This window comes from Budorcas taxicolor, chromosome 4, assembly GCF_023091745.1.
Source record: "Budorcas taxicolor isolate Tak-1 chromosome 4, Takin1.1, whole genome shotgun sequence".
Classification (NCBI taxonomy): domain Eukaryota; kingdom Metazoa; phylum Chordata; class Mammalia; order Artiodactyla; family Bovidae; genus Budorcas; species Budorcas taxicolor.
The window spans coordinates 67,357,607-67,383,008 of NC_068913.1; the positions used below are offsets into that span (position 1 = coordinate 67,357,607).

Here is a 25,402-nt window from a genome sequence, read left to right on the forward strand (position 1 = left end):
CCTCGTCCATGCCGGGGCTCGGGGCTGGGCGGTGCTTGGGTCTGTCTCTTTGGCACCTCCTGCAGCTCCAGGCACACATATTGGGCACAGCAAAGCCCAGAACCAGAAGCCAACCCGAGTTCCCTTTCTAGGTCTCTGTGATGAGGAAGCCCAGCAGAACCTGAAAGCTGCTCGGGGAGAGCTAGCAGGAGCAAAGCCAGAAAGGAAGAGGAAAGGAAAGACACGCTAGGCTGCCCCACACCCTACCACCCTACCCACTGACCTGCGTGCAGTATCCGTGTGCTCCAATCAGGTGGCTGGTGGGGACGTCAAAGTCCTGGCGAACACTGGAGAGCAAGAAGAAAGGGCTGTTAGCACGTCTCTGCCTGACTCGGGCTGCCAGGCAAGCCTCAAGGGTGGCCGGGGCTCCCCTGGGTTCCAGGCCGAAGCCCAGGACTCCAGCTTTGTCGGGAACCCGAGTTTCTGAGCTCTGTGCCCACCCTGGGGCCGGAGCCTGGGACTCAACTCTGCTCTGGGCAACGGCCTCCACTCTGGCTTCATCGGACCCTTTGTGGACAACCAGAGGTTGGTGACAGAAGCATGCCAGGGCAGAAAGGGCCCTGGGTTCGGAATGCATACCCTGCATTCACACTCCGTCATTTACTGACGGTGGGGGCTGGACATCCCCAGCCCTGTCCTCAGAGTGCAAGTCAGTTAAACAGGAGGAGTGGCCTCGAATGTCTCCTTGAGTCCAAAACCAACAGCTACCGCCACCTGGGCACAAGCACTGTGTCAGGCAGAGTATAACCAATGTTCCCTAAATCCTGAAAGAAAACCAAGGCTCCAAGAACTGACCTGCCCAGGACACTCGGCTCATGGGTGATGGGGCTGGAGGGCGGTCTAGCTGCCAGTCTCAGTGGCCTGTGTTCCCCTCGCCCCAGGTCACCCCTGTGGCTCCACCTTCAGAATGGGTGCCCCCGCAAAGACACAAGGTGAAAAGCAACTTTGCCAAAAGAAACCCATCAAACTGAAAGGAAGAGGTTTCTAGGACTGTATGCTATTGGGGGCCAGAGCAATGCAGAGTATCCTGTCAGCACTGGCCCTGTCACATGTGAGGTGAGTACTAGGAGGCAAGCCCCTTGCCCCTAAATCTCAAAACCATCGCATTGCATGGAAAGCTCACCATGAAGACAGTACTCCTTTTACCCCAAAGCAAATCCCTCAGGACACAAAGCATTGTTGCTGGACAGAGCTGTGGGATGGGTAGTAAGAAAGGAGCTCCCCTCCACAGACTGCACTTATAGAGGACAGCAGTTCAAACCTCCAGCCACAGGGGGAAATGGCAATTACTGTATTTTATAGACATGGAAGGGCTTCCCAGGTGGCGCTAGGGGTAAAGAATTCACCTGCCAATGCAGGAGACATGAGAGAGGTAGGTTTGATCCCTGGGTCAGGAAGATTCGCTGGAGTAGGAAATGCCAACCTGCTCTAGTATTCTTGCCTGGGAAATTCCATGGACAGAGGAGCCTGGCGGGCTACAGTCCATGGGGCTGTAAAGAGTCAGACATGACTGAGCTTTTATAGACGTGGAAAGAAGCTCAGAGGTTAACACCGGGGGTAGGGGTGTTATGTGAGGCCAGGGAGCTGGCTCCCCCTATAGCTGCCCACCCAGCACGGGCCATGGCCTGGCCTGCCCCCTACAACCCCACCCCAAAGAGAGTGCCAAGAGGTGTCCCAGAGGTAGGAAGAGCCAAGTAATCATGACGTTTGTTTTTCCTTACAGTGGAAGAGAAGAAAAATCTGGCCTCAGTTTTCATGCTTTAAATCTAAGACCTGTCATAAGTCCATAAACCTAAAACATACACCCTGGTTCCACCGTAGAAACCCCAGCTCCACGACTCCACAAGAGGAACCCTTTCTTGTGGTTTTTACTAACTGTGGTCAAACAGGGATGGTCCGTGGTCCACACGGCCCTGGGTTAGCACTGCAGAGCCCAGCCGAAAACCACTGAGGTGGGAGTCCTTCGGAAGGGCCCTGGTGGCTGGCCCACCAGACATGGCCCAGCAGGCCTGGGAAGGAGTCAGCTGGGGGGACAGGGGGACAAATGGCCGAGGGTGGCGTGCAGCTGGTGCTGGCTCGGGCAGAAGAATTGATGGAAATACTCCTCATGGCATACACAGGCATCTTCTGAAGGGAAGAAAATAACCTCAGAGGGGCCCTGGGTAGACTGATAAGCATCGCTGGCCCCAAGCCACCCCGAAGCTTTCAGAAGCAGTCTGATCTTCATAATCTCACAGTCTCATGTTCACCCAGAAGGGCTGAGTGCCTGCGTCAGCTGAGAGCAGAGGGACGGGCAGAGAGGACAATGGGAGGAAATGGTAATTGCATCCTTAGGTGCAAACATGATGGGAAATTCAGAAGTAGACTTAGATATTAAAAGGGAGTAACATCTGTATTTCATATCAGGGCATTTGGGAGACGCCAAGGAGCAGCTTATGGCTTAAAAGATTTACAACTTTGGCAAATCTAGATGCCCAGACCTCCCTCCAGGGGAAATCCCTGGAGAGCTGAATGTGAGGAGTCTCGGAGCAAAGAAACAGCAGTTTCTGCTCTGCCCAGAGATGAGGCAATTCACATGGCAGGGCCAGCACCACACCTGAGTTCTAGCCCTCGTTCACTGTGGGGCCACAGACCTCCCCTCTCTGGGTCTCAGTCTCCCCTTTTGTAATATGAGGGGCTTTGTGCAAGGCCAGGCAGTGTCCCAGGAGTAGAGGCTGAATCAGTTGGGCGGTGGGGGGTTGCTGCAGGGCTCTAGGGTCCCTACCTTCTGAGCTTCTGAGCTTCGAGTTGCAATGGGCCCTCCCCTAGGCTGACCAGCATTCCAGTCTAATGAGCAGGTTATTACTTCCATGGTCCTCCTGGGGGCTAGACAACACTGGACCCAGGGGAGTTCTGCAGAGCCCGAGGACCCGGGCACCAGACTGGGTGACAGGAGCCAGGAGGAGTCAGGGCCTGATGAAGTCTGTCCCCTGAGACTGTCCTGTACTGGAGGAACAGGAACTTGCCTGGATTTTAGATTGCAGGAAGCACAGAGTGGTGGGAGCTTGAGCGGACCTGCCCAAGGCATGGAAACTTACGAGGAGGGGCTTGGCCCTAACTGTCCTGCCACCAACCTCCTCAGCATTCTGGAAGCCAAGGGCCAGAACCTGGATCAATGGTCTGGGGTGATGGCCCAACCCTGGGGGTGTCCAGTCCACCTGCTGACAGAGGAGGGGGCTCTGCTCAGGGTGCCAGCAGAGACAGTTTCTCCCAGCTCTGCCTATGTCGGGAGGTCCTGAGACGCTGCTCTGCACCAAGAAACAGAACAAAGAGGGCGTCAGGGCTGGCAGATTCCCCAGGGCCCAGCATTGTGCAGGTAGGAGAATGAATGGCCAGAGAAAGGATGCAGCTGGCCCAGAGGTAGTGACAGGTGCCAGCTCACTCTCAGGCTGAAGCTGCTCTGAGAGCTCCACTGGCTCTGTCCAACCCTCCCTCCAGCACAGGGCTGGCGGGGGACAAAGGTTCTGCCTCTGAGCAGCTTCCAGGGCACAAGCCTCGGACCTGCAGAGTCTGTGGTCTCCGACACTTTCAGGAACACCTGAAAGTCTTCCCTAAAGCCTTGGAGGCCAGCAGGCAAGAACCACCATCCCTGTGATGATGCGGAAACTGAGACCCAGAAAGGAGAAGAGACTTGGGGTCATACAGAGTCAGCAGGCCAGGACTGTGTCCCTGACCTGACACCAACATCACACAGTGCAGCCTGAAACACATGATCGTAGTCAGCCTGGTCGGCCAGCTCCAGGCAGCTACGGGAGCCCTGCAACCCCACTGCTGGTTGCCGCCCTCCCTGGCTGAGACACAGCTTATCCCTTCACTCTAAAGCCTACCCAACACGCGAGTGAACGTGTGAATCTGGGCATTTTGTGCAGAAGTTTCTGAGTAAGAAGGATACGCCCAAGTGGCTGAGAAATAGGGTTCTGGTCTACAGCCAAAATTCACCTAAAATCAGTGTCCGTGAGAGGCGGGGTCAGTGGGGTCCTGGCCTGGCTGGGTGACCTCGGGCAAGTCACTGCCTCGCTCTCAGCCTGTGTCTTCATTTATAAAACCAGAGGCCTGGAGCAGAAAGGTCTCCAGGGACCTTCCAGGATGTGAACAAGTGTGTCTGATCCACAACTCTGATATTTAAAACATCATGCTTAAAAATAGTTGGTAATTAACCAACTATTTTTAGCAGGAGGACCTCACCAGCCACCTTCCCTCCACCTGACCTCTTGGGTGCCAGGCCCAGGGCACCCCCAGACCCCACTGGGCCAGCTCCTGCCTGTCCCTCCCAGGAGACCCTCCCCCAGATAATGCACCTTCCACTGTACTCCCAGCCACCTGCAGTGGCCTCCAGAAACCACCACCTATTGCGGGGACTTCTATTGACTCTTGAGGGCAACATCAACAGTGAAAGGACAGCTGTGGAACAACTAAGAGAACCTGGGCCCTCAACTCAGGGACACTGGAATTGCTCCCCTGCCTGAGCCTCAGTTTCTCCACCTGCAAAATGGGTATGAAGACACCTTTTTCTATTACAGAATTGCTGTGAGAACTGGATGAGATGAACTATATAAAGCACTTGACATTTGGGAAATGTCACTTCCTGTTTCCTATGATAACAGCCATAACAACAACAACAACAAAAAATAACAATGACTGAGCAGCCGCGATTCCTGGAACTTCGACTATTCGTATCACGGCCAAGAACCCAGAATAGATGGAAGCTCCACTCCCAGTGACTGAACTGTGGCCATGGATATCTAAAAAGGATCTGGATGTGGTGGATACTGACTGTTTTCTCAGGAAGGTCGGCAGGGGATTGACAATGAGTCAGAACATCTGGGTGCCAGCTCCCCTCTGCCACCTGCGCTGTGACCTTTGGTAAATTGTTTTCTACCTCTGAGCCTTGAGCATGGCATCCCCTGACAGCGATAACAATAACCACTTCAAAGTGTTGTTGCGATAAGGGATGAGCCCATAAAAAAGACTTGCCAACCCCAGACAGCTCCCCAGATGAGAGGGAACAGGTGCTATTTCCATTCTGCCAGCAGGGGCCCTAAAGAGGAACGGGCTAGACGGGGACCCAGGAACAGGGCAAGGTATGGGGATGGAGAGAGAGGGACGGACCTAAATGAAGAAAGAGAAAACAGAGATGCCCAAGCCCTTCCCTCCCCATCCCTTTTCCCCCTCACTGCTCCTGGTCCTCCCCCCACAAGCCCATACCTTCCTTCCAACCACACCTGGAGGAACCATTCCCCGAAGACCTCTCAGCAGGCCTTCACCTGCTTTATCCTTGCTGCCTACCACGACCCTTCCAATGAAGCCCTCAAGCTCTGCTAAATATCATCTCCTCCATAAAGAGACACCTCCCATGACCCAGGAGAGAGATGCCCCATCTCTCTGTGGATACCCCCTTCTGAAGAGTGCTCCCCCATACCCACTGCTTTCTGGGTGCCAGCCTTGCTCCTCCAAGCAGCAAGGACTTGGAGGGTCAGGGTGACACTGTCCATCCAGCCCCACAGCATGCAGAACTGGGCCCTAACCCTGCAGGTGCAGAGCGGATGGACCGGAAATGATGTGAGCTTGCCCACACCCATCTTATGGAACAGCCTCTAGAAGTGGGGTCCCAGGCCGTGGTCAGAGGCAGGCGGAAACAAGCTTCCCACCCAAGCAGCTGAAGCTAGACTGGAACAGGAGATTCCTTCCAAAGGTGAATGGTCTATTCTTCCTCCTGAGGCCAGTCCTCTCTATCCAGGCATCTGAGCGAGCCCTTCGTGAAACAAGCAGGTGTAGCCCTAGGGTCAATGGGTAGGGCTGCTGGGTCACCAGGCATCGAGAGACCCTCCCAGCTCTGCCACTAACCCTGGGGTGGTCTGGGCTTGGTCACCCTTCTCTGCATCCAGCCCCCGGGGTCTGTCTGTGGGCGGACCTGCCACCCTCAGCCATGCCCTGCTGGCACTCACTGGCCATGACTTGCCATCTCAGCATCTTGGAGCAGACCATGCTGGCTGAAATGAAGTGGAGAGTGAAGCCAGGAGACAAACATCAATTTGTTTGGGACTCCCTGGTGTCCTGTTTCCCATTCTCCTTCTAAGTGGACAGACATGGCCAAGCAGAGCCTGTCATTCCTCCCCCAACCCAGGAAGGGCCATGTAGGCACAGGATATGCGGGCGATGGTGTCAGCTGTGTGCCAACCTGCCCTGAATTCTAAGAGCCTTGGTTCCCACATCTGCAAAATGGGATAATGACCCCAGGCCTATGGGCCTGCCCCTTGGGCTACCATCAGCCTGCAAAGCCTAGGGTAGGCTGTTTTTGGTCAGCCTCAGTTGAGTGGGAGGCACGCCTGCTTCTATCCGCCTCCAAACACTGCCTGAGACCCAGCTTCGGGAAGCTGTTCCAGGGGCTGGGTGTGGGCAGGCTTACATCATTCGGGGCCCATCTGCTGTGCACCTGCAGGGGCCCAGGGCCCCTCCCTCTCCCCTCCACCTCCAGCCGAGGCTGCACCCTCATATCCTGGCTTCCTCGGGGTGAGGGAGCGGACCAGAGAGCTACAGGACAGAACTCTGGTCACTGCACAGGAGCTGGGAGACAGGGGAGCTGGGCGCTCCCAGAAAGGGAACCCAGGAGGAAGCAAGGTCAGTCGAAGGAAGGGGGTCTGGGGAGAGTGTCTGCTATTTCCAGTGACAAAGTATAGGCAAGCCCTTTGGGTCTGCCTCCCACATACCACCCTGGCCTCTTCAGACGCAACAGCTGAAAGCGCTCACTACCCCTCCTCCTTTGCTGTTGTTCAGTCGCGAAGTCTTGTCAGACTCTCTGTGACCCCATGAACTACAGCATGCCAGACTTCACTGTCCTTCACCATCTCCCGGAGCTTGCTCAAACTCATGTCCACTGAGCTGGTGATGCCATCTAACCATCTCATCCTCTGCTGCCCTCTTTTCCTTTTGCCTTCAAATATGGCCTCCACTGGAATTCAAATCCAGGTTAAAGGTGACCTGTTCATTGAGAAAGTTCCTATCCTCCAGTCTCCCACCTATAGTCAAAAGAACTTGCCATGTTGGGAAGGAGGGCCATTAACCATTTTGCTTGGTCTCCGTGTCCCACCTGGAAGAGACAAGGGAGAGAGGCGAGGCTCCATTCAGGGTGGAGTCAGGGCACACGGTCTGGGTGGTTCTGTGTGCACCTCCCTTTCTGGGCTCGGGTTTAGGGAGTACGACAGGAGGGTGGAGGAGAACGCTGACGAGAATCCTGTCTATCCCTTCCCACCAGGACAGCACATCTGGGGCCACCAAGATCCTATGATTCTTAGCAGAACAGCCCTCTGCTCAAATCCCTATGCCACCAGCCAGCCCAGCCCCCCTCAGCCAGACTGGAAGCTTTGCCGCTGCTTCTCTCCATCTCTGAGGGTGTCCTGCTGGGCCCAGATCTAACCCACCCCCAAGCTCAAGCCCCCTCCAGCTCCTGGATATGTCCCACACCTCAAGGTCCTCAGCATGCAGCCCATCCCTCGCCCATCCCTTCCCCAGCAGTGTGGCGGGTCCCTGGGCGGGGGAGGAGGGGCTGATCACCTTCGGGGGCAGCTCCCTGAGTTCACATGCCCCACAGTAGGTGCAGCCCGGGCCTGGCCACTATGAGGTATCAGAAGTGGGGACACGACACAGCTCCCGGTAGGCTGAGGAGTGCCAGTGAAAAGGCTCCCTGGAGCCCACCATGCAGGAGGCTCCCCTGGGAACACGGCGGAGACACGCGGAGGAAGAGTGAAGAGACGGGAGGACACCCAGTCCCAAAGACACTGTTTGGGTTTCTAGATCCAGTCACTCCCAAAGCCCTGGGCTTGACATGAATCAGTTAATAGTGTTTTCTGCTTGTGGTAGGAAGTGCCTTTCTGTTACTTGCCTTTGCCTAACCAGCACTCATGGCTGGCCTTCAGTTCCAGGCTGTTTCGCTGCGTTGCTGTTTTCACTGTGTTGGAGACGGTTACAAAGAACACAGAGCCACATGGTGTGGGGGCTGCTCCACACCCTCAGTGCCTGCCCAAAAATTACTTCAGCAAATGACAAAGTACTGCCTCTTCTGGACTTTCAAGACTGCCCTTGGGCATCCAAAGTTGCCACTGTAATGAATGCCAAAGGTCTACTGAATGAAAAGGTTTTCTTCACAAGCCGTCTCCCCCCACTCTCTGGGCCTAAGTCACCCAAGGGGCGTCGCCCAAGCCCTCCCTGTGCCGAGGGGCTGGCACACCCCTGTGCTGTGCTCTGTAGGCCTGGCACGGAGCTGACCTTGACCCCACAACCCTGAGCATCTTTGGGGTTTCTGAGAATGTGCTGGGGAAAGTTCTGGGCCAGGCAGTTTGGAAAAAAGGGGGGCTAGGCAAACATGAAAGCTTGCATGAGATTTACTGTAAGCAACTCGAGATCTTAGGAAAGAAAATAGATGGCTTGAAATCAAGCAGAAAAATAATAAAGCCTTCTCAAGGCTTTGCACTCAGCCTGGAGTAAACAAAACTCAAAGGCCAGCTTTGCTGCGGTTCTTTCAGCCTCTGAGGGCGAAGGGGGCAGGCTGCACCCTACTGCATCTGTCTGTCCATGGTGCCCTCACCCTGGCTCCACCCAGCACTGGGGACATCCCATGGACACAAGGAACTGACTCTGAGGTGACAGCCTCCCCTGGGACTCAGACATGCGTCTCAGAGCCTTGCTAAGAGGAGGGTCAGCCGTGCTCTCAGTCACACTCACACTTCTGCACACACACAATCAAGTTACCCTTCCCAGTCTCAGACACAATCACCAAAACCCACATCATCTCACACCCGGGCCTGCACACTCACTCGTCTCTCATCCACACTCATCCCACCACACACGCACACAGACTCACACTATGTTTGCGAAGAACTTGGTGTGTTCCCAGCCATCCCTGCTCCGCTTCTCCTGGCTGAACAGCATATGATTTGAGAGACTTACGCTCTCTTTTGGGTTACCCACTTTATGCCCCAGATCACCCTGAAATGGTATCAAAGGATTCAGCAAAGCTAAATCTGAACCCCAGAGCAGGGAGGACCTTGGGTTCACCTGGTCCTGTGGTTTTTAAGCAGTGCTTGCAGAACTGGGATTTCTGCAAAGAGGAGTCTCAGGCAGCAAGGAGGACCCATCCCCCATTTGCAGGGCATCCCCATGGCCTGATCTACACCATGAGGCACCCAGCCAAGACTGAGGGCAAGACAGGACAGCACAGGACAAGAGAGGCTCTGAGCACAGCTAGGATGGGACGGGACTAATCACAGCCGCCATCCAAGACTCTCCACCCCTGGAGACCTGCCAGGCACACGACAGGCACTTCTTCATTTAACCCTGCGAGGTAGGAATTATCAGCCCCATTTTACAGAGTTAAGAAACTCGGACTCAAAGCTGTATGGAGGCAGGCATGAAACCAAGTCTGTTTTACTCCCAAGTTCAAGTCCTTAAACAACAAACCGAGACAGTCCTGTCTGGGACCCAGCTGCCCGAGGTGAGCTGTGTAACTCTCGGGCAAATCACTCGACTCGTCTCTCAGAGCCTCATTTTCTCATCTGAAAGAGATGCTGACGGAGGTGGCAAGAGTGCCACCTAACAGGATTGCTATGGGGATTAAACGCATCTTGTGTAAAATGTTACAGCCAAGGACCCAGCAGGTGGGAAGCTTCCTGCATGCTGGCTGCTGTCCTTCTACTTCTGATGAGAATGCTCTCTATGGTGTCTACTTAGGAGAAGGGAAAGGGGAGCCACAGGAGTAAGACAAACCACGCCAATGTGCTGCCAGGGCCAATGCTTGAGCAGGTCTCTGTGAGGTCCTCCTGGCAGGCAGGAGCCAAGATGGCTGTAGTTGCCCAGGAAGGTTTCAGAACCACAGGCCTGCAGTTCACACGGAAGGTCCTCAGGGGCCCTGAGCAGGAGAGACCATCTTTACATACTCTCTCTGGGTCCAAGAGGACCCCACAGTGCTGTGTGTGTCTGCATGTGTATCTGTGTGTCTGAGTATGTGCATGTCCCTTTCTCTGTCTGTGCATGGTGGAGGCAGAGGGGCCTGGCAGCCCCTTCCCATGGGCATGAGGTTGTGCTGGTCCAGCGGGGCAGCCTACCCCAAAACAGATGCCCCACAGGTACCATGGCTGAGGCAGGCACCTAGCGGTCCGACTTGGTTGGATGGGGCGGGGAGGTGGCAGAAGCCACCCCATTGGTGGAGCTCTGGAGAACATGAAGCAGGGTCTGGATGGGGGGCCCTGAAGGCCCCTCAGATGGACACGGCTGCCTGAGCAGCTCCCTAAGGAGCATGCACGTGAACAGGGGGCCCAGCTTCCAGGCTGGCAAGTGGCACCAACAGCAGAGACACTCTAAGCACAGAGACCTCGACCCCCAGAGTCAGGGGGCCCCCGTGCAGAGGAAGAAACAGGCCCAGAGGACTGCAAAAAGGCCTGGTCCTCCAGTCAGGAAGCTCAGGATTGTCCCACACACACTGGTCAGCCCAGGGATTAGCAAACCCAGGCCTGGGGAGAAGGCAGCGCTGCAGCTTACGGTCTCCGTGCACGTGAGCCCAGCCAGGAATGAATCATATCATTATGGCAGGATTAGAAGAAAAAATGCCATTAGAAAGTGCACACACATGCATTTAATAAGGTCAGTAGCAGTGAGCAGCAGGCCGGCCCGCAGCACGAGGATACAGAGCTCTGGCCTCCCTCTCCTCCCACCAGCACCCAAGGCCTGGGGGAATGTGGACAAGACCCACCCAGGCCCAGGATCCGGGAGCAAGCATCTCCTTCTGCTGGGCCCCCCGCCAGCCTGGGCACCCCATAGCTACTCTTTCCACCTCCCCTACTCAGAGCTGTTTTCAAATCTTCCCCAACACCATACACACCCTGCTCCCCTGTCAAGTGAAAACTTATCCCCCTTGCTCTCCACGTCCTCTGGGGTCTGCGCTCTGCTTGAAAGTAGATGGGGTAATCGATTCTACTTTACAAACCTATTAATGTGCTATTAATCTGTTACCCTCCCTGGTGACACAATGCTCAGGTGACAACTATGGAAAAGAGGGCTAAAAGCACCCAGGGAATGAGGGTGATGGCAGAGCTCCAGCTCTCAGGCAGCCTGTGAGCCTGAGTTTGATAGGGATGCCCAGAGTACAAGTCGGGGACCCAACCTCCCTGCTCCCCCAGCCTCTAAGGCCCCGGTGCACCCCCCAACTCAGCCCTCAGAGTTGGCTCTAGACACGAACCTGGAAGCCTTTGGGACTGCCTTGGCCTCCAGCATGTCCACAGGGCCCGTGGTCATCTCCCAGCTCCCAGCCTCAACTGTCCAGCCCTGCACACATCTAGGAGAGTCCACGTGCACCCTCAAGCACTCGCCCACTGCAGTGCTGCTAGGACCCCAGGGGTGCTATGAGCTATTGAGGGGGTGTGGGGGGTCTTTTGGATCTGAGTCCCCTGCACTCCCCAGTACATGTGGGGAGATGGAGGAGAAGGTAGTGCTGCCCATGTGTACAGAGGATGAAACTGTTCTCTCCACTAGCCTACCGACCCCCCAGTTCACTGCCACCAGGCTCACTGAGCACCCACTGTGTGCCAAGCTCTTCAGTGACCAGACAGATATGCCCAGCTCCGGGAACTAAGTGGGGAAGATACTCACAGCTCTGTGGATCTGGACAGGATGGCCGACAGTGTGAGCAGGACACATCCGTAAGGGCCTGCTTCAAACTGGAAAGAGGAGAAAGTAGTGAGAACCCATCATGTGTCTGCACCTCCCTCCTCTGGGTTCCTTGGGGACCACACCCTGGGGAGCAGGCTGACTCCAAGCCAGCCAGCTGCTTCGAGCTGGGTCCCAGAGGTTGCCAGATGAGGCCACAGCAGACTCCATGCAGGTCTCCCAAACCAGATTCCCAAAGGGATGAGGAACACACAAGCCTGAGCGACAGCGGAGCAGATACAGTGCCCCCGAGGGAAGTAAACACCCACTGCCTCGGAGTCCTGGAAGCTCGTGGACAGTGGTGGCCTCCACTGCCATGCAAGTGTCTTCTGCTCATTATCACAACTAAAACTACCCCAGGCCTATATGATAAATACCATATTCACTGCCCTCTGCCGTGCAAGGAAACTTGGGCTCAGAAATTGAGCAACTGGCCCAAGGTCACACAACTTGCAGGCAGCCCACTGGGAATCCAGGGGGCTCCCTCTGATTCCAAATCCCTTATTCCTAAGGGGTCCTAAGAACTGCACTGGGCAGGGAGCAGGCTGGAGGAGGGTCAGGTGGGGAGGTGCTAGTGAGGTGAGCCTGGCAAGTGCAAGGGCAGAGTCTGTCTTCTCAAAATATTTTGCTGTTCATCATGAATTTATTTCAAATTAATTTCAATAGTTTTGAACTATTGCACTAAAATATTATTTATGCTGATTACTAAGGTTTGTGCGGACCCCTTTGAATTTGGGGAGTGCCCCACTTGCCTTCCCCTAGTCTCAACCCTGGTCTGCAGCCAGAGGTCTGCTGCCTGAGTTTACATCCCAGCTCTCCACCCTGACTCCTAGCTATGTGACCACAGGGACATTTCTTAATTTTTCATCCCCAGTCTTCTCATCTGTAAAACAAGGATAATACAAACAGGAGCCATCCTCATAAGGTTGTTGTGAAGATTAAGTGAGATTGCCCTGGTAAAGTACTTCAAACAGGGCCTGACACCTATGTTAACAGTCAGTCTGGTGCTGGGTCCTCAAGGCCCACCTGTCCAGTGAGCCCGGCAGGCCAAGCAGGCCACGAATGACTAGGATGGACTATGTCAATTTTGCTTCCTAGAGGAATGCTCTGCCAGCTGCAAAAGGGTGTGAAGGCATTACTCATCCTCCTATGGGGACAGTACCACTTCTGTGAGTTATTGTTGGAAATGCTGCCTGTAATTATAGTCATTGTTATTAACGGGTGATCAGTTTCTTTTTGAACTGAAAACTGAAAAAAAAAGTTTACTTTCCTGGAAGAATGAGAATTATATAACTTACCGTATTTCCATTTTGGTTTTGCCTTGGCTGCTAGGAAGCTCAGAGCCAAATATGATATTCAACTACACAAACTATTTTAGCTCAAACTTCCGATAATATTTTCTTTTCATCAAAATATAGAATTTATCAGGGGAAGACACATACTATATGTTACCACTTTTATGTGGGATTTAAAAAATCAATGAATTAATATAATAAAGCAGAAACAGACTCACAGATATATATATCAGTGAGGAGAGGGAAAGGGAGAAGGGAACGAAAGGGGTCGGGGATTAAGAGGTACAAACTATCTTGTGAAAGTGAAAGTGTTAGTCGCTCAGTCAGGTCTGACTCTTTGCAATCCCAGGGATCAAACCTGGGTCTCCCACATTGCAGGCACATTCTTTACCATCTGAGCCACCAGGGAAGCCCACAAACCATCATGTATATCACACAAATATATTGTACAACACAGGGAAATACAGTCACTATTTTATACCTTTAAATAGAGTATAATCTGTAAAAATGGTCAACTGCTATGTCATACACCTGAACTACATTGTAAATCAACTATAGTTCAATTAAATATGTATGTATTTTTTAAATATTACATACATATACAATCTTTATTTTCACTCAGTCATTTAATTTGTCAGTCATTCCAAAAAAACAATTACGGGATGGACTTTTCGTGCCAAGAAGATGTGCCTGCTAAAGCTCTACTTGGGAACTTGGGGTCTGCCCTCACAAGAAGTAACTCAGGAAAGAAAGAATCACAAGCAACTTGAAAAAAGGGGGGTGGGGAAGGGGCTCTATGCTGATGGGAAATACAAGGTTCTCTGGAAACCCATAGGAAGGGCTGTCAATACAGACCTGAGGCTTTAGGAAGGAGGGAGTGTCAAGGAAAGCTTTCTGGAGGAAGCAATGTCTGGACAGAAACCCAAGGGACAAGGATGAATCAGAAGAGAAGGGAACTTTGTTCCAGGTGAGAGGAAAAGCATATGCAAAGGCTCAGAGGCAAGACAGGGCAGGTTCATTACAGTTGAAGCACCGAACAAACAAACAAACAAAAAACCAAGGACATCATTTTTTATCTCTGTGTGAGCTCAGTAGTGTCTGACTCTTTGCGATCCCATGAACTGAAGCCCACCAGGATCCTGTGTCCATGAGATTTTCCAGGCAAGAACATTGGAATGGGTTGCCATTTCCAACTCTAGGGGATCTTCCCAACCCAAGGCTCAAACTTGCATCTCCTGCGTCTCCTAAGTAACTTTAAGTTTGTTTGTTTGTTTGTTTTTGGTAGGGGGGTGTGGAGCAGGAATGGAATGAATGAATGAACAGCAATCTTAAATCAACTTCATCTAATTCCGTGACCTCAGGCTAGTCACTTCACTTCTGTCGTCTTCAGTTTCCCATTTGCTAAATGGGGATAACGAGTATCTCCGTTGCATGTTTCCTTGGGTTATGGGGGACATCTTATGAGGCCAGGTCGGTGGAAATGCTCTGCCAATTGCAAAAAGTAATGCTGATGTCCTTGCATGGGGATGGGGGGGTGGAGTGGGGTAGACAGAGGTCCAGGAGGGTTCAGACCACGATTACCCTTGTCATGGCTCTACTACAGGCTTGCCTGTTGCCTTAGGGAGTGACAAAGCTCTCTGGATCTCAGCTTCCCCTTCCGAAATGCTTACATACTTCTGCCAGTTGTCTGGGGAGCCCACGGCACTTCCTGGGCCTATTTCCCCCTACCTGCAGGACTGCAATGAAGTAATGAACACAGACGCCCGTTGTAAGCCTAACTCTCTCTGCAAACACAGAGAACTATTATTATCCTCAGACCAGCCTGTTCCACCGTCCTGAGGACATCTCCAAGTGGCACTCACTCTGAGCCAAGGATATGCCTGTCTGTGTGGACATGGTTAGACTGGACATGACCCCCACCAGAAGCATCTGGCCTTTGCCGGAACACGACTGAATGACACCAAATATCCCATTTGGTTTTAAAAAACATTTATTAAAATTATCTCATCAAATTCCAGCTGCCAAGCCATGGAAGGCCACAGGGCAAAGTGCCTGCATTGAAAGGAGAGCCCAGGCAGGCAAATGGGCCGGAACGCACCAGCAGGGTCTGGAAAAATGTCTGGTACTGCTTGGGAAGAAGGGGCCATTCCCCTGAGCTGTTGGGGCTCTAGAGAGACCTGAGTCCACTGAGAACCCCAGTAGGAGGCAGGGGCGGAACCATCCCCCAGCTCGCAGGGGGCAGTGGCCAGACATCTCACCAGGAGGGTGAGCTGTAATGAAAACACAGCAAGGAGGCTATTTATTTTGGGCAGACGTGGCTCAGTGTTCATTTCCAGGCCTGGCACGAGGAACCCCTCTTAGGCCCAGGCCATGAAAAATGAATTTGGTGAGGGTAGTGCTGAGATGGCTCAACGGTTTCCAGCAAAAACACAAATTCAACTGCAGGCGGGAAACACCGCCTTCCAGAGCAAGGGCCAAATATTGACCACTCGCACCCAGAGATCAATGCCAGGAGAGGACGGAGAATTGCCCTGAGCCCAGAGGTGTGGCAGGAAGAAGGCAACTCCCATTGCTGTGAGGACCCCACTTGCAGAACCTCTTTCACATTCAATGTCTGGCTTGGGCATCATCGAAACTCCTGGGGGTACAGGCCAAGGGAGGAGGGAGACCCCATTTATAGACAAGGATGCAGACGATCTTCGTGCTGAAGAGTCACCCCAGGGCCATCAGGGCAATGACAGGGCCTCAGATCTTTGGACAATGTGAGCAATCACCCCCTCCTATGACCCACAGTAGCCCCACAGGGCTTCTCTCTCCCAACTCTGCTTCACCTGACAGTGTGGACATAGGTGGCCTTGGTCCTGGCCTTCCTGAAAGCACATGATGCTGCCCGGAGTTGCTCATCTCTCAGATGCATTGCTGTAAGCTCACACCGCTCTGGTATGTTTAATCAAAGGCGTCCTTTCTGCCTGTTTAGCTTGCCTCCTATGTAATTTGGAAGACATTCCTTCCCATGCATTTAAGGTTCCTCTCTAAGAATCCCAGTTGAACGACAAAGAGCTAAAAGTTACCCACCAACTGCCCCATCTTCTATTTTCCAGATGAGGCCACTGAAACCTGGTGACATTCCTGAGGCCGCATGTGACCAAGGAATAAAACAGAGAAGGTCCCAGGGCCCCTGCTCCAGGTCGGAGGTGAGCGCGCTGTGTTGACAGACTGCCCACTGGGTGATGCCCATGAAGAAACAAGAGAAAGCCAGGGACAGGCAACAATGACAGCCTACCCAGGACTCCCAACGCCAAGGTCAGGACCCCTCCTACATCAGAGCCCCTCCCACCTAACTCCGGGACAGGCCAGGCTCTGGGCCTCTCCTCAGGGAAAGTCACGCCCAAGGCATCAGCTCTGAGGGAGTGGACTGCAGGTACCTCGGCACCGCAGGGACCGCACCCTCCCTGTGCAGGTCTCAGTACAGGCCCCCTTTTCCTACCCAAGGGGCATCTGTGCAGTCAGGGCCAGAACACTCCCTGGGCCATGCCCGGACCCCCAGCGTCTTCCAGGAATTGTGCCCGAGGAGGGTGTTCTGACAGCAGGCGTGTTCAGCCTGGCCCCTTAACCAGTGAGTCCTCCCGCCCTCTGGGCTCACCACCAAATGCTCTCATGCCTTCTCTGGAGCCTGAAAGGGCCGATTCCCCCAGCCTGGACAGCTGAAGGGAGGGCAGAGAGGAGGGCGGGAGATTGGCCTGTGCCCCAGAAGAGGGTGGCCTTGTTGCCTTTCTCTCCTGCAGCCCCGGCACATAGACATCAGAACTGTGTGGCCTGGTGGTTGGGAATCCATCCCTAGCCTTGGCTCAGGCTGCTTCCTCTCAGCCACGCTTCCCTCCCATTTCTACCTGACTATAACTAGCCTGTCTCAAGGTTGCCTTAGGAGATCACGACCAGGGTGATAAACACCCACAGTGAAAGCTAACGGCCACTGGAAACGTGGCACAGGACAGTGCTCCAGGCACTCTGCACACAGAGCTGTGGGGCTGGCTCCACCACTGTCCTCACACTCCATAGGAGGAAACTGAGGCACAGAGGGCGCCCGAAGTCACAGAGCTACGAGGGGTGTAACCTAGAGGCAAACACAGGCAGATGGCTCCAGAGACAACGTTCTTCACTCCTGGAGCCCCGTGGCTATAGCCACTCTCTCAATTCACTCGGCTCTCTGAACGCTGGCTGGGTTCTGCCCCATCTCACAGTCAGGAGCAGACTGGCTCTCCTCCAGTAGACGGATGTTCTAGTGGCCCTGGCCAGCCCAGCCCTGCCTCCCAGGACACCACACAAGGTCCTCTACTATCAGGGTCTCCAACAACAGTGCACATACCTCCAACCCAGCCCAGGGATCCACGTCCTAGGCACCTCCCTAGCTGATACGGGGCCCCACCTACTGACGAAGGGGTCTTTACCTGCAGAGGTAGCTGCTCGCCCTCAGACAAAGAGAAGGCTCTCATAATCACAGTCTGATCACAGCTTCCCTTAGTCTGATCCCACTCCATCCCACTCTGCTTCTGCAGCCCTCGCTGTGGCAGCTCCCTTTATCTGTAGCTGTAGCTAGGACTCAGTGACAGAGGTCAGATCCTTGGCCTCCCAGCAGACATCACTCCACCGCCCCAGGCTGGGGATGAATGCGGAACAACCCCAGCTCACCAGCATCTCTTCCGCAAAGAAAGCAGAAGCTAAGCAATGCACATCCCACACACTAAACCACGGTTCGTACCTGATGGATGCTCTGCTGAAGAAAAGTCACCAACTCCTCATAGCAGGTCAAACTGTGGAGGATGAGCTGAGAAACAAAAACACACAGGGTGAACTACCCAGGCCCAGTGGATGGACCCCATGCTGGATGAGCTTCTGTGGCCCTGACTCCCATAGCTAGCGGACCCCACTGGGGAATGACTCTACAGTCAGAGAGCGGTGACCTCGGGAGCAGGGGTGCAGAGGGGCTCCCGCAGCTGTGTGTGACTGAAGGGCTGCAGGGTCCATTTGGGATCTCTGGGGCTGCCACCTTGCTGCAACACTGGACCTGCCTTTAGAGATCTGAGGATTCAAGACATCGTGGGACAAAAGCCCAGGAGTCTGCATGCATATCATGTGAGGCTGATGGGTGGGGCTGCACCCTGAGGGCTAGTCTCAGATTTCTGAGAAGCAACTTGAGGGCAGGGTGTCCAGGGGGGTACAGGGTGAGTGACCAGCCAGTTCTAAGTCCAGCAGGCAGCGTCCTGAGTTCAGTGCAAAGCAGTGGTCACGAGTCTCCTGGGCTTTCTCAGGCAGGTCAGAAAAAAACACTTTTCTAGAAAACATTCGACAAAGTGAGATCCTCAGGTAGGATCCCAGGACACATATGTCCAAAAGGAAATAAACAAAGTAAACGAGAAATTCTCAGTGAAGCAGTTAATGTGTGGGAAAGTGTCACAGTTTCTGCACGTCCACACATCGCACATTTTCCCCTCCTTGTCTCCCTCAAGTCCGGCTTTGTCCATCAAAGCTCTTCTCTGCTCTCCACTTCCTCTCCCTCCCACCCCCAGCATCCTCTCACTGCAATCCCAGAGAGGACGCTATGACATAAGAGTGCACAGGGAAGGCTGGGTTAAGCCAAAAGGCATTACGTACAAAGTGCTGCAGGGACTTCAGAGTCTGTACAACCTCAGTGGGACAGAGTTCCTGTGAGCCTTTTAGCCATAAAGCCAGTTCTGGCTGGAGTCCCCTGGAAAGCCCCCCACCTCAACCCAAGGTAGAGGATTCTGCTGGCCTGGGCAAAGGGAGGGCTTGCTCAGCCCCAAGGGATTTACTTATACGAAAGGAGACTGTCCCCAAACAAAGCCAAAGTTTGCGTGATAATTTTCCAGAGAGCCGTACTGTTTCTAAGACTCCATCTGCTTTGTATTTCCCTGTTGGACTGAAGTGCTGTGTTCCCGAAGCCCTAAAAAGGAAAGGAAGATGCATCAGTCTCTGCCTGCAGAGAAGACATGCCCTAGAGCCAGGGTGAAACCACACAGCCACTCAGGGAGGACAAACAGAAAGGTGGCCCAGACGAAAGAAGGGAGCCAAGTGCTTCTTTGAAGTCACCCACTAAGCTGGTCCAGAGAACTCCACTAACAGGCGGGGGTGCGGGGCGAGGGGGGTGATATAGAGTGGGAAGAAAGACAGCTGAAGGAGAGCTTGGGATAACCAAACCCAGATCCTGGCAGTCAAAAGTCGAGCATATTTCCAGACTAAGGAATGCTGACTTGCCCGTGGTTTTTAGGGACTTGAGCAAGTCCAGCCTCTGTCCTTTTGGAGGTCATCTGTTTACACAGCCTCTGTATGTGCAGCCAGAAGTGGCATGGACCAGAAGTGGCATTTGGGTTTGGGGCCTCTATGACATGAGCCTGCTGGGCAGCCTTGGACTGGCCACTGCCCCTCTCTGGGCTTGTCTCTTAATCTGTAAAGTGAGGAGAAATTGAGTTTTTCTCCATCTGCTCTCAGGGCTGCCATGCAGATCCTAAGGGCCAGGGTTTGCAGGTTAACTGGAACTTGGGCACCAAGGACAAGCACTCAATGAGAACATCAGTGGTGACGACGGTAATGCCTAACACTGACCTGATACTTAGCATGTGCCAGAACTTATCCTGAGTGCCTCATGTGACTCTTCATCACTTATTTGCATGAATAAATGATTAAGCTGATCAATGACACTACCATTTACTATATGTCACTTACACTGACTCATTCAATTCTCACAGTCACTGCATTAAGCAATCACTGCTATCACCCCTATTTCCCAGATGAGTAAACAAGTTAGGCACAGAGAAGTCAAGTCAATTAATCAAGGCCACACAGCCCATAAGCAACAGCACCGGAAGTCAGCCTTCGGAGCCTCTTAAGTGCTGTGCTCTCCTGACCGCTGCGCCCCAGCGGGGTGACCCCCTTGACTAAGCTCAGCCACACAGCTGGAATGAAGTGAGGCTTCCCCTCTCGAGGGTCAGGCTGAGGAACCGGCAGACCGTCTCTGGATTATGGGGTGGGGTCCTCCGCTGGCAGGGCAGGGCAGGGAGAGACTGCGCTGGCTCCACCACCGCATCTCACCTCTCTGAGTCTCCTCATCTGAACACGGGCCCAAGACGCAGCAAATGGGAGCGTACTTTGGGGACTGGCTCGGCCTAGAGGCTGCTGTCCAGGGTCTTCAGATCAGAGATATACAGAGGGGAACAGGCTGCCAGGGCCCAGGGGTCTTCCCTGGTGGGCTACAGCCCCCAGGGCTCCCTAGGGACGGGGTCCCTGGATCTGACACCCTCTCAACTGGGGCCATGAGGAGGGATGGCCCTCTCCCAGGGCAGGGCCGCCCAGCACATCAGGGCGACTGTCTGGGCTCCCCCTGACCTGGAGCACAGGGTAGGGGTCTAGGAGGACACAGACACGGTCCTTCAGCCCAGACCGCCTGCATGAGAAGACGATTTCCCCAGTGACGAGGAGGCACACAGCCAGCTCGCCTGCAGCCCGGCCCGCCCGAGGTAGAACAGCAGCGACACAGCCCTGGGAAGCACTTACAGTGTGACCACGGCTCTCTCGCGGCCCCCAGCCCGCCACACAATGTCTGCAATGGCCAGGGCCAGACAATGGGTCCTGCGAGCGTTTGAAGGCTGCAGCCTGCGGACAGAAAGGGAAACGTGCTTAGGCCTGTAGTGGCAGAAGTTAGAGACGACACAGCCGTGAGGCAGAGGACCTGTCCTTTCCTCTGTCGCTCAGACAGAACCTGGGACCGGGGCCTCCGCAGATGAGGACCAAGGAAAGAGCCGAGAGGAAAGGAGCCCCGGCAGGGCTGGAGAAGGAGCAGGCTGAGAAAATCACCCACGGGAGCAAGGGGGCCTCTGGAGACTTGGCAGGGCCCAGAGGTGTGTGCAAGAAAAGCCTGCGAGCTCTGACAGAGCCCGGGAGACTGGGCCCGGAACTGCTGCCGCCCTACGCACAGGCGCAGCCCTGACCCACCCCAGCTGGGCCAGTCCTGACACCCGGGCCCCAGAGACAGCGGCTCCTACAAGCAAAGAAGTGCCCTGTGCTCCTCCAGCTGATAGGGGATGAGACCCAAAGTGTGGACAGGAAGTGGCCTGACTTGCTGATTACTTAGACACGGGATGTGGAGACACGGGAAAGGAAGGATTAATGATGACTGCAGGGTTTGGGGTGAGTGTATGGTGGAGCTGAAATGTGGGCACAGGAAGGGGAGTAGGGAGACAGAAGATGCATGCGGGACCTCCCCCTGAGGGACCCCCATGCCCGCCCCTCAGCCCCAGGTGAAGCTGTCGCTCTAAAGCCCAGGAGAGCAGCTTGGGCTGAGTAGAGGTTTATGGACCACCAGCCTGTGAGGTGTCCTGGGCACTCTGAGTGGCTATGATTTCCCAGAGAAAGGATGAACCAGGCAGAGGCGGGGCCAAGGCTGGAGCCTGGTGGGACTCCAGTATATGAGGGAGGCGGGGAGGGTGGCAGGAAAGGCAGATCTCGGAGAGGGGCCAGTACTATCTTAGGACCAAAATGGTTTAAGAAGGACAGGTAGTCAGTGGTGTCAACAATGGCAGAGAGATCTCTGGTGGTGCTGGTGGTAAAGAACCCGCCTGCCAACGCAGGAGACGTGAGAGATGTGGGTTCGATCCCTGGGTCGGGAAGACCCCTTGGAGAAGGAAATGGCAACCCACTCCAGTATTCTTGCCTGGAGAATCCCATAGACAGAGGAGCCTGGTAGGCTACCATCCATAGCGTCGTAAAGAGTTGGACGTGACTGAAGTCACTCACACACACGCACAAGAGGCCCCTAGTGCATGAAGTCAATAAGGGAGAAGAAGCAGCAGTCAAATACAGACGCTCTTTCTGTCTCCAGGGCTCCACAGAGCTGTGCTTCTTGCCCAGCCCTGGATCCTGGGCTAAATTCCTACAGACGCAGGCTGAGTGTTCCGCTACCGAAGGAAAAAAAGGGGCTTGATGCCGGGGCTCCCGAGTACGGAGGGAGTTCCCATGCATTCGTTACCAAGTACCCTAAGCTCCAGGCTGAGCTGTTGGGAGGAAACTGCTGTTTGTACTTCCTCCCCAGGGGAGGAAAGGAGAACCTGGAGACCAGGACACAGGTCACCACGGGGGGTGGCACATGTTCACAGCCTAGAACCTGGGACAGAGCCAGCCATCTGCACCTAGGCTGGTGTGGTGCCGTGTCTTTAAAGTGGGAGGCAATGTGACATAGGGTCCCTCCATGTCCCACTTCCTAAAGCGGCCACAGCAGTCGTACCTCCTGCATCGTGTTGGGCGATTTACATGAGATGATGTGCGTCAGGTCCACGGCCAGTGCCTGGCGTGTGGAGGATGCTCGTTAAAGGGCACCTTTTGCTTGTTGTCTTTATGGAAGTGTCCCCACTTGACATTTGGCTGTGGCCAAAGAGTTGACAGGACGGTGAACCCCTGACATCTGGTGTGAAAGTGACGACAAGCCACTGACACTAGGCAATCTTTCAATGAAACAAGTGAGCGCTCAACCACTTGAGAAATGAGACTCAGAGTGCCTGGGGTGTCTGCAGCCTCAGGAAGCCTGCCTACTCCTCTGGAAACAGTTACCTCGCCATCAGCACCTGACACTTGGGAAGCACTGGCTGCGGGCCACTGTCAACTATGAAAACAAAAGTGAGGAAACATTGCTCTGGGACTCAGGAGCGGCCGCCAAGGACCACAGAGGGACGGCAAGACAGGGCTTGTCAGACAAAGGAGAAATGGCTGGACGTTCATCTCTTTGGAATCAGAGCCCTTGGATGTGGGCTCCATCATCCCCACAGCTCCTGTTTCTGGCCCTGCCCCCATCCGGGTGACAGTCAGACACGGCAGTCCCAGCTCCTGAGCACCCATGCTTGCCCCCTTCCTGCCCCTGCTCCTCAGCTGAGCTGGCCAGCACTGCTGCTCAGTCTTACCCTCCCTCCAGCCCTCACTGAACATACTCACCGCAGGTTCCTCCTGCAGCATAGGTGTGACCAGGGGGCCCCAGCCATCCCGCACACACACCACACACACACACCTAAATCCTGCAACACGGGCAAGAGTGCTGCAAAGCTATGCCCAGATTGTATACTCTGCCTAGAGCATCTATGCTGGAAAACCCCCACACGGAGCTACTGGGTCAGCTTCCAAACATTCACTCACACTAACTTGCTGAAGCAGGTAACCCTTCATTGAGAGCTTCTCAGGGTGGCCACAAATAAGACTCTAAAAACCAGCATATATTATAATAAGTACTCATCATGTTAGAAGCTGTTCGGAGCACTTCACACGTATTACTGCATGAATCATCAAAGCCACCCTATGAAGGAGATACTATTATTGTCCCCTTTTAAAATGGGGAAACTGAGGCACGGGGCCTAAATGATTCACCTAAGGTCACACAGTTAGTAAAAACTGGACAAAGTGAAGCAACAGTGAGGGAAGCAGGAGAGGCTGGGAGGTGGAATCCACTGTTTGGAGCCCCCGGCATCGAGCACAGCATCCCTCTGCCTCTGAGCCTGTCTCTCCTGCGCCTGCAATGCCATCAAGAGACCTGGCTCCTGGGAGGGGCCTATTTTCCTGGCCTCACAGGCTTTAGTTACAGACCCCCTGAATGTCCATGTTTCTGCACAAAGTCCTGGTTCTTTCCATTGCCTTCCATTTAGCCTCTCCATCCTTCCCTGGGCCTCCTCTGGCTCTTTCTTTTGAGACAAGCTTTCCAAAAGATGGCAGCATGGGGGCAAGTGCAGTGGTGGGGACTGCGTTTCATTTCTGGTTCACTCGGGGAAGCCCCTTGCTCTCGCTGGCCTTCACCTCCCCACCCGGAAATGCAGACACCGGACCAGATGTCCCGAGCATCCTCCCAGCCTTGCCCTCTGCCGTGTAACCAGCCGCAGGGTGTCCAGGGCTGTGGTGGGTGCAGATGGCCAGAGGAAGTGGGGAGGTACTGTGGTGATTCACTGGGCCTCCACCTTCCCTGGGGGAACTCAGCCACTGCCTTCACCTTGTTGACAAGGGTGGGGCTGAACTGCCTTCTTCCAACCCCGACCATGAACCCAGCACTGGCCGCGCTCCTAAACCAAAAGAAGTTTCTTTGCTGCTGCTCAGTCACTCAGTCCTGTCCAATTCTTGTGCGACCCTATGGACTGTAGCCCACCAGGCTCCTCTTGTCCATGGGATTCTCCAGGCAAGAGTACTAGAGTGGGTTGCCATGCCCTCCTCCAGGGGATATTCCCAACCCAGGGATTGAACCCAGGGTTTCCTGCATTGCAGGCAGATTCTTTACTGCTAAGACACCAGTGAAGTTTCTTTAAAAGAGTCTAACTCCTCGCAGGAGAAGTGCAGGATTTGTCTAGGGATGGCGATGGGGGTCAGGGAGGAATATGTCCTGTGTCTGGCTTAATTACCCAGGTCTTTCAGATTAAAAAGATGGTTCTCCCATCCTCATTAACTCAAAGCAGGCTCGCCTGTCCACTCTGACATGCTCACCAGTCTGAGCCTACAGAAAAATCAGAGGAGAGCTGGCGAATGACTGCGGGTCTTTCTTCCCCCTTTGGGGGTCACATGCTGCCAGGGCAGGCCTGGGGACCACTGGATCTGGAGTCTGAGCCTGGCTCCACTGACTAGTGTCTGGAGGGGCCTTGGACAAGCGCCCCTCCTTCTCTGGGCCTCAACTTCCCCAGTTGAGAAGGGAAGTGGAGGCAGAAGGACAGCTCCCTGGCCCATGGTGTATCCCAGGCCCTCAGGGGAATGAGGCTCACCATCGCTTCCCACGAGCTGAGCCGCTGGCATGGCCCCTCCCAGAGTGGAAAAACACCAAGTCCTGCTGTCCGGCTCCATCCTCCCCGATTGAGCAGAGGCCGGCTGCCGGCCTGATGGAATGAGTCTTAATGAAGGCAGACAGTCCCGCAGAAAAAACACCACCGCTGCCAAGAAGCCTTTACTTCAGCATGATTTCCCGGGAGGGCGCAGTCACATCCTTGTGCGGCTTTCACAGAACCATTTCCCCATCATTTGTTGGGGAGGCAGCGAGCAGGGGGGCACCCCACTGGGCCTGCAGACCCAGTTCAGGAAGGCCCACCAACCTCGTTCCAAGAGACCCCCAGGGGCCCAGCACGGCAGCTGCAGATGCTGTCCCTGTCCCTGCGTGGCGTGAGGGCCTTTGCGGTGTTCCTAGATGGAACAGAGGAGCTTGCCCGCTTTTTGTTTTTTAAGCCGGATCATTTTTGAAATCTCGGATTTCAGAGTCAAAAGGGAGGACTGAAGTTTCAAATCCAGCTCAGCACACACAGCTCAGGCAGCAA

General features: G+C 54.3%; 1 protein-coding gene across 1 annotated transcript in view; it reads right to left on the bottom strand.

Moving 5' to 3' along the window:
* The window catches only part of MINDY4 (MINDY lysine 48 deubiquitinase 4), a 118,537-nt gene that overhangs the window by 21,690 nt on the left and 71,445 nt on the right, over nucleotides 1-25,402 (bottom strand). The window contains exons 10-14 of the mRNA XM_052638884.1: nucleotides 20,637-20,735; nucleotides 18,966-19,029; nucleotides 17,827-17,892; nucleotides 11,716-11,783; nucleotides 263-326 (exon numbers count right to left, since the gene is read on the bottom strand). Coding sequence (XP_052494844.1) covers nucleotides 263-326; nucleotides 11,716-11,783; nucleotides 17,827-17,892; nucleotides 18,966-19,029; nucleotides 20,637-20,735 — 361 coding nt within the window. The remainder of the gene's footprint in view (nucleotides 1-262; nucleotides 327-11,715; nucleotides 11,784-17,826; nucleotides 17,893-18,965; nucleotides 19,030-20,636; nucleotides 20,736-25,402) is intronic.